At 42.1% G+C, this 19215-nt stretch overlaps 1 protein-coding gene across 16 annotated transcripts in view; it reads right to left on the reverse strand.

Annotated features, from left to right (window-relative positions):
• The window catches only part of AFDN (afadin, adherens junction formation factor), a 213548-nt gene that overhangs the window by 110209 nt on the left and 84124 nt on the right, over positions 1–19215 (reverse strand). For all 16 annotated transcript variants that reach the window (XM_067535945.1, XM_067535932.1, XM_067535930.1 and 13 more), the window contains exons 5-8: positions 17308–17468; positions 10374–10531; positions 5884–5995; positions 5234–5401 (exon numbers count right to left, since the gene is read on the reverse strand). In XM_067535945.1, coding sequence (XP_067392046.1) covers positions 5234–5401; positions 5884–5995; positions 10374–10531; positions 17308–17468 — 599 coding nt within the window. The remainder of the gene's footprint in view (positions 1–5233; positions 5402–5883; positions 5996–10373; positions 10532–17307; positions 17469–19215) is intronic.

The raw sequence follows: 19215 nt of genomic DNA on the forward strand, positions 1-19215 counted from the left end.
GCCTCTCTATAACAAATGCAACGGCCCCTTGCTTACCAAGTCTGTAACGCAAGTCCGACCCGTCCGAGATGTACAGAATGGAATGCAGGTCTGGCTTAGCCTTGTGAACATGAAGGGGAGTACTTTTTACATTGTAACATTTCCTTTACTACTTGGGTCAGCTAACAATGGTAACTTGGTGCTTGGCTTATCTTACAATAGACACCTCAGCCTTTGGCCTCCCTTGCCCAACTCCAGTTGAAATACTTTCCCAGGTTAGAAAGCTGGGGGAAAAAAAATGTGGGGCGACATGTTAAGCGAACTAATGAACACCTCCACGGCTGCTGACACAGAGCCCAGAGCCTGAAGGATGCCCTTGCCTGAAAAACTAGACATGGAATACAGAAGATCTGCACAGAAGCAGGAGTGTGATACCCAACAGGAGATGTTGCGTATTATGAGGGATCAGTCCGACATGAGGCATCTGGTAGAGCTCCAGGAAGAGCAGCGGCAGGACAGATTCTCTCTGCAGCCCCTCCAAAATGCTCCACTGCCTACCGCTTTGTTATGAGCCCCCACCCTCCCAAGCGATCTAGAAGAAGACTGAGCAGGGTGGAGTAAGAGCAGTGGAGATGAGCAGAAGGATGCAACACCCCTTTAACAACTGCACGCAAGCACAGCTGCTTGCACAGTGACACTTTCCAATACTAAGTTATCCTCCTTTCCACCCATTCCAATGGGTCAGAAATAAAACTTTGCAGCATTAAAAAAACATCTGTCTTTATTCATTCATAGTTTGAGTGGGGAGAGAAGGGGAGGGGGCCACTAGAGCGAGGGTAGGGGATGGGAAATAAAGGCACAGCAGAGACATACATTACTGCAGTTCATTGCAAAACTGGTTTTTCAATGCTTCCCAAAGCCGAAGCGCTCCGCAGTTGGCTCTGAGCGTAGCACTGGAATCCGGCTGCTCAAAATTTGCAGCCAGCCTATCAGCCTCCATGGCCCAACCCTGGGGGAACCTCTCCCCCTTTGTTTCACACAAATTATGGAGCACACAGCACGCAGATATAACTAATAGGATGTTCTTTTCACTGATGTAAAGCCTAATAGGCAGACATCTCTATCTGGCTTTTAAACAGCCAAATGCACATTCCACAACCTTTCTGCACTTGCTGGGCCTGTTATTGAAACACTCCATCTCGCTCTCCAGGTGCCCGGTGTACAGCTTCATTGGCCAAGGGGTAGGCAGGATCCCTCAGGATCACTATTGGCTTTTCCACATCCCCAATGTTTATTTTTTGGTCAAGGAAGGAAGTGCCCGCCTGCATCTTATTAAACAGACCTGAGTTCCTAAAGATGCACACATCACGCACCCTTCCACCTGACACTGATGTCGGTGAAAGGTCTCCTGTGATCCACAAGCGCCTGAGAACTATCCCTTCCGGTTTATGTACTCTATGGCAAGGTGGTCAGGTGCTAGATAAGAATATGCATGCCATCTATTGCCCCTCACCTGTTTGGGAACCCCATTGCAGCAAATCCATCCACTATGTCCTCCACGTTTCCCAAAGTCACTACCCTTCTTAGCAGAAGCCTATTAATGGCCCTGCACCCTTGCATCACAGCAGCTCCAAAGGTGGATTTACGGACTCCGAATTGATTCCCAACTGACTGGTAGCAGTCTGGGATGCCAACTTCCACAGAGCGATGGCCACTCGCTTCTTTACTGTCAGAGCTGGTCTCAAGCGAGTATTCACGCGCTTCAGGGCTGGACAGCTCCGCGCAAAGTTCAAAGAAAGTGGCCTTTTGCACACGAAAGTTCTGCAGCCACTGCTCATCATCCCACACCTTCGTAATGATGCAATCCCACCAATCTGTGCTTGTTTCCCGGGACCAGAACCGGCGCTCCATGGACTTAAGATGATGTGTGACAGACTGCAGCAAACATGAGTTGTTCTGCTATATGGCTTGTACGACGGTGGCCTCAGTAACATCACTATTTTCCGTGCTGTGGCTCCTCTCTAGCCTTTGAAAATACTGCAGGATAAGCAGTGAGGTATTTGTGATGCTCACAATGATAGTGCAGAGCTGAGCGGGCTCCATGTCTCTCCTGCAATGGCATGCACGCGGCACAGAAAAACAGCACAAAAAAGCGTTTGCAGTTTGTTTGGGATAAGACAGGAGGGTGAAGGAGCATGTTGCATCATGGGAGGACGACAAGCTTCCAAAAAAGCCTCTGTGGCTAGTTGCACTGTGGGATAGCTACCCATGGTGCACTGCTTTGAAAATCAACCCAAGCATGGTGAGTGGGGATGCAAGAGCCCGGCGCAACGAGCGTGATGTGATCACGCTCCTGCAACTTCTAAAATTCAGCAGGTGAAAGTCAATTTGAAGTAAATCGACTTCAGTCTGCAGTGTAGACATACTCATAGCCAATCATAATGGCCTTGTTGTTATCTTGTGCTCCACCTATCTGTTTGTTTTATCCAGCTATTGGCTCTTGTCTCATAGTTAGGTCCTGATCCTGCAAACACTTATGCATGTGTTTGACTTTACTACCATGAGCAGCCTCCTTGAAATTCATGAGACTAATAATTGTAGCAAAGTTATGTAAGTGTTTGCAGGTTTGGTGCCTTAGACTAATTTGGTGGGCATAAGGGCCATCAATTTTGGTTGGTGTGTATTGTACCAAGTAGAGTGCAGTCCTGGTCCTTGACTGGGGAATCTCGGAGATACCACAATACAAATAAATAATCATTTATAAATCAATAGTACAATTAATTTGGGTGGATGTCTACCTGATCCTTTTTCCAGTTAACTGCAATAACTGAGTCATATTAAGGACAGATGTTACAAGGTTAATGGCAGATAAACAATAACATTGGGCTATTTTATATCAATGGAGGGACTTTTCTAGTCAGTTAATCTGTGGACACTTTGCCCTCTCTGTTCAGCAGCTTCTCTTTTTGTTTTGTTGGTAATTTCATATCTTTTGCTTTTAGAGGAAAGAAAGCAAAATGGGGGGAAACTGTTTTTGATTCAAACAACAAACACCACCGACACCAAACTGGAAAGCCGCTCAGATTAAAAAAATACTTTCTAAACAGAGTGTCCTAGAGAGTTTAGTGTGGAGTTTAGTGCTATCATGCAGTAGCTAAATGGAGCAGGTGCCCTTCAGTGACAACTTTGTGAGAGGTGAGAAAGCTGTTTGCAGAGAGTGAGAAACTATGGATAAAAATAGCAGAGCTTCACCATCAAATGGGGATAAGAAGAACTTACATGTTAACTTCATTCTGTATGGAATTTAGAAGCTGACAGAGAGACAGAAAAAGATAACCACGAACACCTACTAAGTGACCGAAAGTGGGGAAGGAAGTGAAGTATAAGACGATAATGGTTGTACAGTTGGACCACGTTTCCTCAAGGTTTATCAGAGGATACCACTTCTTAAAAGAGAAATATTTTCACGGATAACCTCCCAATCACTATTCTCTTCATGATCCCACCCTATCCCTTTAGACAACTGTACTATTTGGGGCCTGATCCAAAGCCCATTGCAGACAATGGGAGTCTTTTCTTTCACTTCAGGGGGTTTGCCTCAGGCTGTTGATGGTTTTGTACCTGTACAGTTATTACTGTCACTAACAATCAAAGTAGTTTCCTTCCCAAAATTCTAATTCTGATGGCTTCTCTCTCTCAATTTAATCTCCCACTTACTCCCATCAGTCTGCTTCAGTCACCACTGCATCCCAGTGCCTCTGCTATCCCCGCACCTCCTGTCTGAAGTACCTCAGTGAGGAATCATCTGGCTATAGCCTTGCAGGCAATCTTGTTAATGGATTTTTTTCTCACTGGTCTTCAGTCTCCTCCTCTCTATCCTCCTTTTAAGGCTCCTGAAGCCCTTTGTGGAGGCTGCTAGAATGCGCCTTTCTTACAACTGCTTCTGCTGTTGGCCAGACTCTTCACTGAGCCTGGACAACAGAAGAAATAACAGTAAAGGAGGAGGTGCTATGGCCTGCATCCACAAAGGGACTTGGGCATCTAGAAAAACCCAGGGAACACTCTGCGATCTATATAGCCTGAGTTAGGTGCCTAGGATCCCTATACAGTGAATGCAGTGGAGCACCCACAGGGAGACTACTCGAAGAAGCAACAGCAGATACAAGCTCTTCAGGATGTTTCTCATAAAATTATTCATAGATCATGGAGCAGCCTGAAGAATGGCAATAGAATCTGCACAATAAAACCTTATTTTTGCTGATGTTTTGGAGACCCAGTGTAGATTACAGAATTTTTGTATATTAGAAAATTAAAAATTATTTTTAAGAAACTCAGAAATACACTCAAGTATTATAAATGCAGTGATTTTAACAAGTATACTTTTATGTATTATACTCCACAGTACATAGTAATGTTTTAATAAGTATGCTGCAGTATGTGTCAAAGCAATTAGGTAATTCAAATTTTAGCAATAGAAGTTTTTAAAAGAAATAATGTTTACAGTAGAACCAGTTACATGATTCTACTTCAACCAATCTGCTGAAGCGTAAAATACGTACATAATCTATACACTTGTAAAGCACAAAAGAACTAAATTTATATGAAAGCCTCAATTTATTAAGGTGGCAACCCTATGTATAACTACTTTTCCATACTGAGTTGTCGACCGAAAGACATCTATAAAGTGTTAAAAGACGATTTAAGTGTATAAGAAGCCTAAATACAGTGATATAGTTCAGGTTTATGCTTTCTTTTTAATACTGAACACTTCATATGTAACTAAAGACTAAAAATGAAGCATTAAAATTTTCTTCAGACCTATCAAGTACAGTTTGATTGAACTGTTTTTCCCTTTTATAAAATTCTCACTTTCAATACACACTAAGTCCAACAACCTTTTGCAGCAGTATTATACTCTCTCAATTTATCTTGACAAATCCAAATTCCTATTGAAGACAAGCAGTCTAATGTTCTTCCACTGTCAGTTATTAAAATGTCATCTCTCTTCAGTGAGCTTATTTTTAGAGATTAATCTTGAAATATGGAAAATTAAAGAATACTGAACAAAGGTTCTTTTGCTACACTTTGAAGCTCATTTATCTAACTAGCCAGTAAAAATTCAGGAACCATCTGCTGTTGAAGTGATATCCATTAAGTGTTTTAACTACTTTACTCTATATACTCTGAAAGGTAAATACAACAAATCTATAATTCAGTTACAAAAACTCCATCAATTATAAACCAGAACTCTTACCTGGGCTTAATTCCACCAGGTAGGGTAATTTCTCAGGAGGAAGGGAAGAGCCATAGCCAGACCCGTCAACTCTTTCCTTCCCTTTTAATGGCTTTCCATCAGTTTGTTTCTTGAGTTTCTTTGGGATATAGTCAGGAGGCCGTCTTTTCAACTGAAAGACTAGTATTCCTAAAACACAAACACATTTTACATGTCCACAGAGTCCTACTACCAATGTATAAACAAATTTAACATCCATGAAGCTGTAAAATGTTCTTCATATTGAATATATTGCGTTTCTTATTTTTTATTGTTTATTTAAGATAAATTATTTAAGTTTAATGAAACCACAGATTTTTTTTATATTTGTAATATATATTACCTCACTGGTCAATTTTAGGGACTTTAGTAAACTTTTCCACTTAAATACATTCTCAAAAGTACAATGAACAGTAAAGAATGGAAAATAAATACTGTATGCCCTGAAATTCATCCTGGAAAATTCTGGACATGGACTTTTTTTTTTTTTTTTTTTTTTTTTTAAAAGGACAGAACATAAGTACAATACAACTGAACACTATAAAATGGAATTAAAATGAAACTCCTACTTTATACCGTTTCATACTGATGGACTGTAATACCAAATTTCTGTATAATATTTTAAAATGTACCTTTATCACTAGACCATTCCCTGAATATCTGAAGTGGGCACTCATCATCATCAAGGATAATTTCTTTAGCACCTTTATCATCAGAGTGTTGAACACCAGGAGGAAGCATAACCTATAGAAGAAAGTTAACTATGAGTTTCCACTGAACAGTTATCATTGGATTAGTACCGAGGACCTAGGGATGGATTTTCCTCACTACATCTTCTATTTTGTTTATATTATGAGATAGTGAATTATGCCAGTGGTTCTCAACCTTTCCAGACTACTGTACCCCTTTCAGGAGTATGATTTGTCTTGTGTATCCCAAGTTTCACCTCACTTAAAAACTACTTGCTTACAAAATCAGACACAAAAATACAGAAGTGTCACAGCACACTTGCTGAAAAATTGCTTACATTCTCATTTTGTCTGAATGAAATTTTAGTTTGTACTGACTTCGCTAGTGCTTTTTATGTAGCCTGTTGTAAAACTAGGTAAGTATCTAGATGAGCTGATGTACCCCCGGAAGACCTCTGTGTACCCCAGGTGTATACGTACCCCTTGTTGAGAACCATTGAATTAGGTAACTTAAAACAAACTGTGGCAAGCAACACATTAACCTATTTTCTGATTCCCTCCCTTTGCCCTTGGTTGAAGTAGGATCAATTTCACTTTCAAGGCACCAAGGAAAAATAAATTTCACTCAAGATACACTGTCATCCTCTGATAAAGCAATTCATTTTGTCTTCACAGTTTGTAAATCAGAATCAAATGCATGTTTATTATCCCCTACCCCACACACTCTTAATTCTCATTTTATAATTCCCGCTACACATACACCCACCATAAAATTCTTTTGACCAATGGAATTAATATACTGGACTAGATCTCTGGCCCCCTTAATGCAACTGTGTGCCACTCTGGCAATGCAAAGCAATCTTAAAGTTGGCTTGTTAGGCTGGTAGAGGATTACCGTTGCTGGAATCTTCAGAAAATACTGCAAACCTCTAACAAACCACTACTGAGCATGTACTAACTGATTTTTTCAGAGGTGTATAACTTAGTCAAATTTGAGAAGAATTTTCATGGGTGCAGCAAGGGGTGCATCACTGACACCAGGTTATCCCTGCAGCCAAATTGCAAGCCCCCACTTCAAAACAAAGCAGCATTATAGCATTTCAATGAAACTGATGTTTAAAAAAAAAAAAAATTAACATGGACAAAATAGATTTTCCCTAACCTTGTTCTCTGAAATGTCAACCATTTTAGCCAAAACTTCCCAAGAAAATTTCAGCCTGAAGCAGATAACCAGCATGGAAAATTTCAACCTGAACAGTAAAAATTTGACAAAGTTATAAGCTACTGAAAGCAGCGTCTTATAATGGGAAGTGTTAGGCAACTTAAACTACAGGAAAAGCTACCAGCTATACCTCTAACATATGATGCAAAAAAAACCAAACAATGCTACAGTAGAGTTTCCACAAGCTGTGTTTTTGCTGTGGCACTGTCTTTTGTCAACAAACCATTGTTAAAAATTTCATCAACTTGTCAGTTATAATCTTTGTAATATTGTATCATGAAGATCAGCTCAGTGCCAATACATTTTTTCATATCACTTTGATAGAATTAAAGGTCACTGACACTGCTGCTCCGCCCCCCCAAAAAGCTACTAACATTTATGTTAACATACTAGAGAATAAAAAAAATTCATGTCATCTACAAAAAGTTGTAATTTTTCTTTGAATATGATCCTTCAGCATGTGTATGTTTTCATTTTATGTTATAAGGAAAAAAGTTAATTCATCGGAGGATAAGGAATAAAAGAAATAAAGCATCCTAAATTAAGCATTTAATCCTGATACCACCTGAATCTTGTATGCCACACACCATTTTCTAAGTTTTAGGTCACATTGAAATGTACGTGCACACAGCTGTCTAATTAATTTGACATCTTGAGAGATGTACAGTGAACCTCATGATAAGCAATACATGTCAAAATTAACATGCTGAAAAACAAAGAAATATGAGTATCTGGACAAAAACTTGTATTCACCTAATGTTTAGTTAGAATGGCACCATTCTTGTACCTTGTAAAGTTGCAGTATAAAGATATATTTTCTGTTACATAGGCTGAGAGGATAAATGAGGAATACAGATCCACTGAGCCATGCCCAATAAAAGTCAGCACTGGCAAAATATGGATCTTGGTCTTTCAAGTGAAACTTCAGAACAGATGAAGTGAACTGTATTATGGATATTTTATGACGCATTATAAAGGGTCTTGCCTCACTAAAACAATTTCAACCACTTAAATCCTCTCCAAAGATATTTCAACTACTACCAACAAAAAGACAAAGAACCATATTTTCAAGATCCTAACCAACAGGAGAGCAAAGTATGTTACTTTTGTTGAGTTTAATGCAGCCTTTTCAAAGGCTGTTTAAAATGAATAACATAACATGTACAAGATAATTTCAATATAGTACTATCATTTACAAAACTGGAGGAATAGGGGAACTTGTTCCCTGCATGCTGAAAGAGAGCTATGATTCACTAAAGTTCCTGTAAATAATTTTAAAGAAGCTACAATGAAGCCAGAACTATTTAATCTATTTAGCACAGTATTTATTCGCATGTTTTCAATTCAGGAAAATAATGATGTATGTAGGCTAAGCTGAATCAAGGACATTTAAAGAATTCAAGAAATTATTTACAGGAAAGATTAGTTTTATGAAACGTTTAGCTAGAATTAAGTGTTCAAGTTATTTCAGTCCAACAGTAAGTCACTTCCACATTTAAGTCCATATGCTGTGTGGTCAGAAGCACAGCAAATTCAGATCACTTAATGAAGCATACAAGATATTATCCAACTACATTGACTCTGGAGACCCAGAAAAGCAGGTTTGCCACATTTCTGAACATACAGCATAAAACAAGCCTATAACTTCCTATGAAAATCACCAATCAACTCCTTTAAAAAAAAAAACCACACACACATGAAGGCATATTATATATATATATTATACAAAGAAGAGTCAATTCACTGAGTAAAGTTTCCACTTTCCAAACTAAATGCTTTTCCACAATGCTACAAAATTAAAGCAGCAACTTGCTTCTTTGGTAAGACCAGCAAAATCATTGCGAAAATTAATGCAAAATTCCTTAACTACAAGTTCTCTATTTTAGTTAATCATACATGATAAGGCTTGAAAAATTCACCATCGTATAGAATATTTCTCTGGCATGCATACGAGACTTAAGACATTTACTTCTGCAAAATATTTTTTTTTAATTCTTAAAACATTATGATTACCTTTGGTTTACTGTGGAGGGTGACTGATTCAGTGCTATCTATCTTCCTGCATCTGAGGAGGGCTGCAGAATCACTGCAGCTACGCACAGTTCTCTCAAACATCAAGAGAACAAAACTCAAAAATCTCTAGTCAGCTTCCCTGATGCTGCTCTTTAGTCACATGGAGGAAAAACATGAAACTCTCAAAAATCAGTTTCATGCTGATGACAGTATTTAGAGTTATGAGCATCACAGATTTAGATACTTAGGTTACTCATAGCAGGAAAAAACCCCTACAGCAGTGCCCAGAGAAGATTAGGATGGCAGCAACAGCTCCCCACCTGCCCCCTTCACCACAATTAGGAGACTAAAAAAGGAGCAGAGCAGAATGATCCTCTCTGCTTCCCACCAGCAGCTATAAGTCTTAGGGAAGGCAAGAAGAAAGAAGTCTTTACTCCCTCTAGTTGCTGGAAGGGAGAAACAGCTTCAAATTTATCAGACAGGTACTAGCCAGCGACTAATACAATGGCTGGAGCTCACAAGCAAGATCCAGAGGCAGCACCCTCTTTCAAATCCCACCACTCTCTCCTTCCTCAGCAGCTAGCATGGGCAGATGGGCTGTATTTTTAATCAGTGTTTTGCCTGTTGATCTCCCTGGTGAAGCCACACCATTCAGCTAGTAGGCAAATTAAAGACAAATTCTATATTAAAAAGTTAGGTTTCTTTTAATTAATTTGGAAAAAAATCCATGTTAAGTGTCATTGTCATATCATTCAATGAGATGCTTAAGTTTTTTTAATTAGACCTCCTTAAAATATATATTGAGCTTCTGAAAGTTACATACCAAACAAATTCAATCTGAGCTTCAGTAACAGCTTTCTTATTATACATTATTCAACAACTTCTGAAAATATCCCAAAATGTGTACTTTATCAGACTTAGGTCTGATCCTGCAGACACTTACGTCTTGAGTAATCCCATTTAGTTCAGTGGAACCAATCATACATATAGTTACTCACTGATTTAAATGTCGGAAGGACTGGGATATTAATTTAAAACCTTTGCTAAATTTATGTGATATAGTTTCATAAGACCGCAGTATTAATTTAAGTATAAAAATTTATTTCCATCAGTTACACATTGCTATGCAAAGTATAAACTTTGAAAAAAATTCAAATATAGACATCAGGAGTGTTTTGATGTTAGTAGCTTTACTTACACGAGCAATACAGTAATCCTTCGGATTTTCCTTTTCCAGACCATACTTCTCTAGTGCTTCAATAACTGCAAAGTCTGCAGTATCTGTAGTGGACAGCAGGATGGTCTTGTATGGTATATTTGGTTTTAAACTGTCTGCATAAATCCTCAGGGTCCCACCTTGAAAATATATTTAATTACTATTTTATCTGAGCAAGAAAATATGCAACCACAGACTTCAGAATCCTAAACATTTGAACAGACTTCCTTGATAGCTCTTAACACCAAGAATCTACAAATTCCTCCTTTCATAAATTCCATCTCTTGCCCATCCTATATACAAATGCTGTAGTCCCCCCAAATATCAAAAGCTGTATCTTTTACCACATTATATAAAGAGATTTTCATTTGTTACTCTACTCTAAATATTTAATTTCATGTATCTAAAAAAAGACTCGCTTATACAGCTTCTTCCAAATTTCCCTAAGAGCTCCATTTCTCCCTCCTTTTAAAGAAAACGCCGCCTTGGGATAAGAAAGAGCATGCTATCGCTGTATCAAAAGTAAAATAGCTTCCCAGAATCCTTTTCTGAAATGTAAATGACACATGAATGGAAACCACTCATTGTAGCAATAGATCTTACTACTTTCTGACTGTTAAATCCAGTTACACACAGCAGAATTGTGATAAACAGGGACACAGAAGAGCTTAAGTTATCCTACTTTACCTGAATTCCCTAACACTGCCCCACACTGGTACATTGAAGTCCAGGAATTTTACAGAAGAAATGGTTACTGACCTTGCGTAACTGTTGTTCTTCAAGATGTGTTGCTCCTATCCATTCCATGCTAGGTGTGTGCGTCCACATGCACAGCTACCCAAAATCTTTTGTCTTAGCAGAATCCATAGGGCCAGTTCTGGCGCCCTCTGGAGTCCCACACTCATGCGCTGGTATATGAAACACCGCCAGCCCTGCACCCTCTCAGTTTTTTCTTGCCCTCCACTCCGATGATGGGGATGCAAAGTGGATCATAGAATGGACATGAACAACACATCTCAAAGAACAATCGTTATGGAAGGTCAGTAACCATTTTTTCTTCTCTGAGTGCTTGCTCATGTTGATTCCATGCTAGGTGACTGACAAGCAGTGTCTCTGGAGCTGAGTTCATGGAGGTACTGTCTGCAGCACTGCTTTGCTGAAGCTGGCATCGTCCCAAGCCTGCTTGATGATGGTGTAATGGGACGCAAGGGTATGGACTGAGCACCAGGTAGCAGCTCTACAGATGTCTTGGATTGGCACCTGTGCCAGGAAGGCTGCCAATGAGGTTTGCGCTCTGGTAGAATGGAATGCAATAATCTCTGGTGAAGACACCTTTGCCTGCTCATAACAAACTTGATGCAGCAGGTTAATCATGAGGGGATCCTTTGGGAGGAAGCCAGCACACCTTTCATCCTTTCCGTCACTGCAACGAAGAACTGTGTGGGCTTGCAGAAGGGTTTAGTCCTTTCAGTGTAGAAAACCAAAACCTGTCTAACATCCAGGGTGTGCCCTCTACGCTCCTCATTAGATCTGTGTGGTTTCAGGAAGAACACTGGAAGGAATACATCCTGGTTATTATGAAACTGACACCACCTTCAGTAAGAAGGCGGAGTGGGGTCGCAGCTGGACCTTTGTCCTTATAAAACACAGTATATATAGTGGTTTCGAAGTAAGTGCTCTGATCTCAGATTACCTCAGCACAAAGGGTATCTCCAGTAAGAAGGTTACCTTCCAGGAAAGGAGCGGTAGGGAGTGAGGGGCTAAGGGTTCAAAGGAGAGGGGGGGGTGGGGGGACGACCTATGAGCCTTAACAGGATTAGGTTCAGGTCCCATGAAGATATAGGATCCCTGACTTGAGGGTAAAGTCTCTCAAGGCCTTTAAGGAACCTGATTTTCACACTGTGGGGAAAGACCTTGGGCAAAAGGCTGAGATGGCCAGCAGGTGAATCTTTGATGATGAGAGGGCTGGACCTTGATGCTTAAGATGCAACAAGTAGTCTAATGGAGACTGAACTGGAGCCTGGTAAAGTGAGATTTTCTGTCTCAAAGCCCAACAGGAGAATCTTTTCCATTTGGCCAGATATGTCACTCTGGTGGAGTACTTTCTACTGCCCATCAGGATCTTTTGGACCAGAGTCGAGCAAGCCCGCTCGTCAGCATTTAGCCACTCAGCTGCCATGCCATCAGCTACAGGGATGCTAGGTCCAGGTATAGAAGCTGGCCCTGGTTCTGGGAAAGGAGACCAGGCCCTCATTACAGTTCCCGCGGGGGTGTGGTTAATAGTTCCAGTAGCGTGCAAAATCAGTGCTATTATGGCGACGTGGGAGTTATTAGGATCACATTTGCCTTGTCGCTTTTGATCTTTATCAGGACCTTGTGAATCAGTAGTATTGGCGGGAAGGCATACATGAGCGCTCCTGCCCATAGAAGAAGGAAGGCATTAGATAGGGAGTCCTTGTCGAGTCTGCGGATTGAGCAGAACTGGCAGCACTTCTAGTTCTGTTTGTATGCGAAAAAGATGCACTTGGGGAGTCCCCCACTTTCAGAAGATCATGCCAGCAATCTCTGGGTTGAGAGACCACTCATAGCTAGATGAGAAGGACCTACTGAGAAAGTCCACTAGTGCGTTCCTGGTGCCCAGGAGAGGCGAAGCCATGATATGAATGTTGTTTTGTACAGCGAAGTTCCACAAGCGGAGAGCCTCTTGACACAGAGATGATGAACAACTTGCTTGTTGATGTCAAACATCACAGCGGCACTGTCCATTAGAATCTGGACTACTTTGCTCGCCACATAAGGAAGGAACACTTGGCAAGCTACATATATTGCCTTGAGTGCTGTGACATTTGTGTGGAAGTCGTGGTCCTCCTGTAATCAGATTCCTTGTGTGCGGAGGCTGCTGGATGTGGGCTCCCCAAGGCCCACACAAGTCCAAGGCATCGGAGACCAGTGTCACCGAGGGGGATAACCCCTTGAAGGGCATGCCCGCCATCACTGAGCGCTGATTCGTCCACCAGCTCAAGGATGACAGGACATGTGGCAGTAGCACCAGTCCAAGCTGTTTCTACTCAGGGTGTACACTAAGGCCAGCCACAACTGTAGAGGTCTGAGACGTAGACACATGTGGCATACCATGTAAGTGCAGGCTGACATATACCCCAGCAGCTTGAAGCATGTCCATGCTATCGTGAGGGGGGTAGGCTCAAATATTCCTGATGACATCTGACATGGCTCAGACCCGAGGCTTTGGGAGGAAGGCCCTGGCTTGAGTGGAGTCGAGGACCGCACCTATAAACTCTTATCTGCTTGACCAGAAATAGCCTACTTCTGCTCATTTACGATTAAGCCCAGATGCTGGCAGATGGCCCTTACCAGACAGACTGTGTTGGACATGAGTCTGCAACCTGCCCTTGATAAGCCAGTCGTCCAGGTGAGGGTAGATCTGTACTTGCCGATGTCTCAGGTAAGCAGCCACTACCATCATGCACATTGTGAAGACGCTTGGGGCGGATGAAAGGCCAAAGGGCAGTGCCGTAAATTGATAATGGGTTTGATTCACCATGAACCGGAGCAATTTCCTGTGACTGAGGAAAATTGAGATGTGGAAATACACACCTTTTAAGTCGAGGGCAGAGTACCAGTCCCCTAGAACCAAGGAAGGGATGATGGAGGCTAGGGAGACCATGTTGAACTTCAGCCTCTTGAGATACTTGCTGAGGCAGCACAGCTCTAGGATAGGTCTGAGGTCCCCTTTTACTTGGGGGATAAGAAAGTAACAGGGGGAGGGGGCAGGAGCAGAGAGGAAAACCGCAGTCTGTAGCCCATTGATATCGTGTTGAGGACCCAATAGTCTGATGTAATCCAGGCCCATGCAGGGAGGAAGGGCAACAGGCGATTCAGAAATAAAAGGGAGAGTGGATCCTGAGATGAAACTGGAGCATCGTCCTAGGGTGCACCCTCAAAACGGCTGACGTTGCCCACTTGGCTGTGTGAGGGGCCTAGCTGAATCACGGAGGAGGTTGGAGAAGGGCAATGATGCTTAAAGTCTCTGTCTTTCTCTTTCCTCCTGTACCAACCATATTGCAGAGGGCCTGGAAATCTAGGCTGTTGTGGCAAAGAGCGAAACTGTCTCCTAGAGGCCTGTGGCATGTAGAAACCTAGCTAATGCAAGGTGGCCCTAGAATCCTTAAGGCCATGGAGCCTAGCAACAGACCTGAAAAAAGGGCATTGCCCTCAAAAGTCTTGAATTGATTGCTGCACCTCCTGGGATAACCCTGATGACTACAGCCATGAAAGTCTGCTCATAGACACCGCAGATGCCATTAATCTTGCTGCCTGCAGGGTAGACCTGGCTACCACCTTGCCCTCCTCCAAGATAGCGGCAAAGTCCTGTCTGGAATCACGTGGCAATAGGTCCTTAAATTTTGTCAAGGAATCCCAGATATTCTATCTCCCCAGCAGCGCTTGCTGGTTAGATTCTGAACTGAAGGTTGGCTGTGGAATAAATCTTCTTTCTGAACAGATCCAGCTTTGAGTCATTATTCTTCAGGGTCGAGCTTGCCTGATACCGCCTGTCCTGTTTGTTCATGGCCACGACCACTTGGGGCAGGTGTTGGAAAAGATACTCAAATCCCTTGGCTGCAATGTAGTATTTCTTTTTGGCTCTCTGATGTTGGTGGCAGGAAAGATGGTGTTTGCCACAGGGTCTTGACCACTTTAAGCACCTCTGTGCACTGGTAGCATGACCCGAGCTGGCACCGCAGCCATTAGCACATCAAAAGGGTTGTTCATGGGCACCTTGAATTCCACTGCCTCTAGGCCTAAGTTGGAGGCAACCCTTTTGAGGAGCTCCTAGTGGTCCTCAAAGTTATCCAACAGGATTGCGGGGGTCCGTGTCAGCAACCACTCGTCCAGGGATGATGACGATGACAGAGCCAGAGGAAGCAGTGGCATCTCCTCCACTTGTAGGGGGCTGCTATGGCTGCCAGGTCCTGTGATTCAGTGCCCAGGTCGGAAAGGGAACCTTGACCTTCCACCAGGGTCAATGGTATCGCAGATCGTTTCCCAGATAACTGGTAGGAGTAGCAGCCCGGTGCCATAGGAATCCTCCATGGGTTCCAGTATGGCCACTGGACATGCCATTGACCCGGTGGCCAACCTGTAGTTGTGGGTCCCGCATCAAAAACTTTTGTCCCTGATGGCTGGTGTTGATGGGGTCAAGGGCTCAGTTCCCCTTCTGAGTCCAAGGAGGATAGATCTTCCCTCAGGGACCAAGGTGGAGCTGATGGTGCTTTTCTCTCACTGCAATGGGGTACCTGAGAGGAGTGCAATGGGGAGGAAGATCAGCGCCAGGCTGTCCAGGATCCATGCCACTCTGGTGCGGAGAACCAATGATGTGGTGAATGGCGTGGCGTCAAGGAACGAGGTGCTGGGGATTGGTGCCGGGAATCCTGTGCTCAGTACCATGTCATCGGTGACAAGTGTCGAGAATCAGCAACACCCCACTGGAGACGAGTGTCTTGGCGCCATGGAACAGAGTGTCTCCCCTTTGGGACTGGCACCGCAAAGATGGGAACGTTCTCCATCCTGGTGACCGGGGCTGAGGCGATAGAGATCGGCACCAGGATTCCGGGGAGCAGTGCCTGTCTAATGTCCACTGCGGATTTTCCCCTAAAAATCGGTGCTTTCACTGACTCCAGGGCCAGGGGGATGCATAAAAGTGGGAGGTAGTGGTAGGGCCCTCAGGTCCCTGGCCACCTGAAATACCTCTGGCATCGATAGCACCACTAGCTGGAGGGGACCCCTTCTGCTCACGGGAGTCAGGGTGGTTCCCTTGTTGGGCTTGGAGTCCTAGGCAGAGAAGTTGTTTCTTGCTGCCCCAACGTAGGCAACTGGCCCAACAAGGGTCCTGAGCCCAGTCCTGCTTTCTTGTCCTTTTTGCGTGCGGGGGAACACCCTCTATCTGAGCGCTGCTGCTTCTGCCGCTTCTTCAGTGCCGGAGAAGCAGAATTGCATTGAGAGGGGTCCAGAGCTAGTGATGCGCTCTGCACAGACGCTGACATACTCAACACAGAGTCGGAACAAGGTGGTTCCGAGGCTGGTCTCAGTGCCGCCTCCAGGAGCAGAGCTTTCAAACAGATGTCTCTATCCTTTTTGGTTCTTTGCCAGAAGCCCTTGCAGATCCTACACTTATACCTTCTGTATGTCTCCCCTAAGTACTTCAAACAGCTATCATGGGGATCATTGGGCAGGAAGGGCTTGTAGTAGGTAGAACATGGTTTGAAGCCCAGGGAACAGGGCATGCCCCACTCCAAGGCAACATCCCTAATGGGACTAATACTTAATTTCCAACTATATACAAAATTAAAAAACTATATTACAATGACTATGAGAGTAACTCTGAAGCACTTTCAACTGCAAGAGAGAAGGAGTTCCAGTAACCATCACGGTGGGAAAAAGGAATTTAGAGGGCACAGAGCTGGTGGCACCTCATATACCAGCACATGAGCGCGGGTCTCCAGAGGGCACCAGAGCTGGCCCTACAGATACTGCTAAGGCAAAAGATTTCCAGTAGCTATGCACGTGGGCGCACACACACGTAGCATGGAATCAACATGAGCAAGCACTCAAAGAACTAATTTTTACTTACTAGTTTGGCAGTAGATTTTTACAAATTCAAGCTAGATAGTTCTTTTAAACTGTTACTAGCAACAAAATCAAAGTAAACAATTGGTTACCAGATACTGGAACTGGCTTTAGTGTGAGTAAATTAAAAAAGAGGAAAGTTAGATTTCACTGGACTAATTTAATAGACAAACTTTTAAGAATTGTTGGCCATGTGAAAATGGGCTAAGCTTCTTCCCAAGTGGTTTATCATCAAATCAGAAACATACAGAAAGCAAACCTGAATCACTACCTGAGTCTGGCCGGCCATCAGAGCTGCGGAACTCCTGCATTCTCTTTTCTAGCTTCTGCTGTCGCCGTCGTTTCATGACTACCTCAGGATTGGATATTGTGCGAGTGAAGCTAGTCTCAGGCATATCTTTGTACACCTCTGCTGCAAGACGAGAATTCTCACTGTAAAATTAATTTAAGGAAATATATCATTCAATACCTTGAAACATCTAAACACATCCTAAACACCAACACATGAAGTATTAAACAATCAATGAGTTAGAGCACATGACTATTCAAGGATCTTTTCACTCACTTTACGTGTTAGAGTGTTATTCACATGCTTGCATTCACAAACAATAAATAGTAACCAAGTGATTTCTATATTAGTCAGTCATTTTACAAAAGCAAGAGAATAAAAGTCTTTTTCTAGAAAAAAAAACTAAAATTATGAAACGCTAGTCAGATTTTCACATATATTCAATTTTATTCTGGTCTGCAAGTGTTGTAAGATCAACTGGAAGCAACTAGAGTTCATATGTGTTTTGCTACTCAAAATTCATTTTATTTCATTCAACTTGAATCACAAAATCAAGTTCAAGCAAAATTACATTAGGGAAGGCTAACAAGATTATTTTGAATTTGAAGGCAAAACAACAAACCAATATGCAGAAAGTACTCCGGACAAAAAGGAAACGTTTGTATTCTACTAAAAATTCAAATCAACAATTAAATCCACGGACATGTCAGCCAATATTTCTTTTTATTAACGTAAAAACATTAAAATGGTGCCAAAAAAGAAATTCAATTAAGTTAAAACTCCAGCATTAATAGACAAGAACACTGTACTGTGCGCAGCTAAGATTGCTCTATATTTCATATGTTTAACAAATTAAAGGATGTTGATAAATCGGAGAGGATTCAGAGAAGAGCCATGACAATTAAAGGATTAAGAAAAGATGCCTTATATTGATTGACCTTCTTGAGTCAATGTATTTAGATTAACAAAGAAGATTAAGGGGTGACTTTATTACAGTCTAAGAGTACCTACATGGGGAACAAATATTTAATAATGGACTCTTCAATCTAGCAGAGAAAGGCATAACATAATAGAATGGCTGGAAGTTGAAGCTAAACAAACTCAGACAAGAAATAAGGTGTAAATATTTAACAGTAAGTTGTAACAATTTACCAAGGGTTGTGATGGATTCTCCATCATAAGCCATTTTAAAATCAAGACAATGTTTTTACAAAAGATATGCTCTAGGAATCATTTTGGGGAAATTCTATGGCCTGTGTTATATAGGAGGTCAGACTAGATGATCACAATAGTCCCTTCTGGTCTTAAAAATCTATGAAAACCTAAAAAAAAGCAAGGTTTTTAAGGCTACCAACAGTAGTATATTCCCTCACCCTGAGGCATCCCAAACCACCATACACTTCAGAGAATGCACCACAAAACCTTCGCTCTGTCTATGGAAGAATGCCAGCATTCCATCACCTCTTCCCCAAATCCCATCCACATATCCCGCATACACCACACACAGAGCAGGGTCTTCCCTCTAACCCCCATTGTCCCTTTTGCACAATTCCATGAAGTTACATATACTCAGGAAAGTGTCAAAGAACTTGATTGTCATGGAACTGTTCAGCTGCTTCCACCAAAAAAAGCATATCTTCTGTGTCAAAGATCCCGATTGCCATAAAATGCATCAAGATTCTGGTTTTCTGCAAAGTAGCTGCAATTTTGTGAAAGATCTGATGCAATACAAACTACCCTTGACTAGACAAACTCATTCCCCATACACGTTAGCCCCCATATTGGGATACAGGGAACATTACTGGGAACATATGTAAAAGGCAATTGTATAGTCCTCTCCTAAGCCATTTAAAATGGCTTTGCATACAGCACTGGAGAAAGAAAGTAGTT

The sequence above is a fragment of the Emydura macquarii genome, unplaced genomic scaffold (genome assembly GCF_026122565.2).
Source record: "Emydura macquarii macquarii isolate MOO-44397 ecotype Brisbane River unplaced genomic scaffold, CSIRO-AGI_Emac_v2 contig_3517, whole genome shotgun sequence".
Taxonomy (NCBI): domain Eukaryota; kingdom Metazoa; phylum Chordata; order Testudines; family Chelidae; genus Emydura; species Emydura macquarii.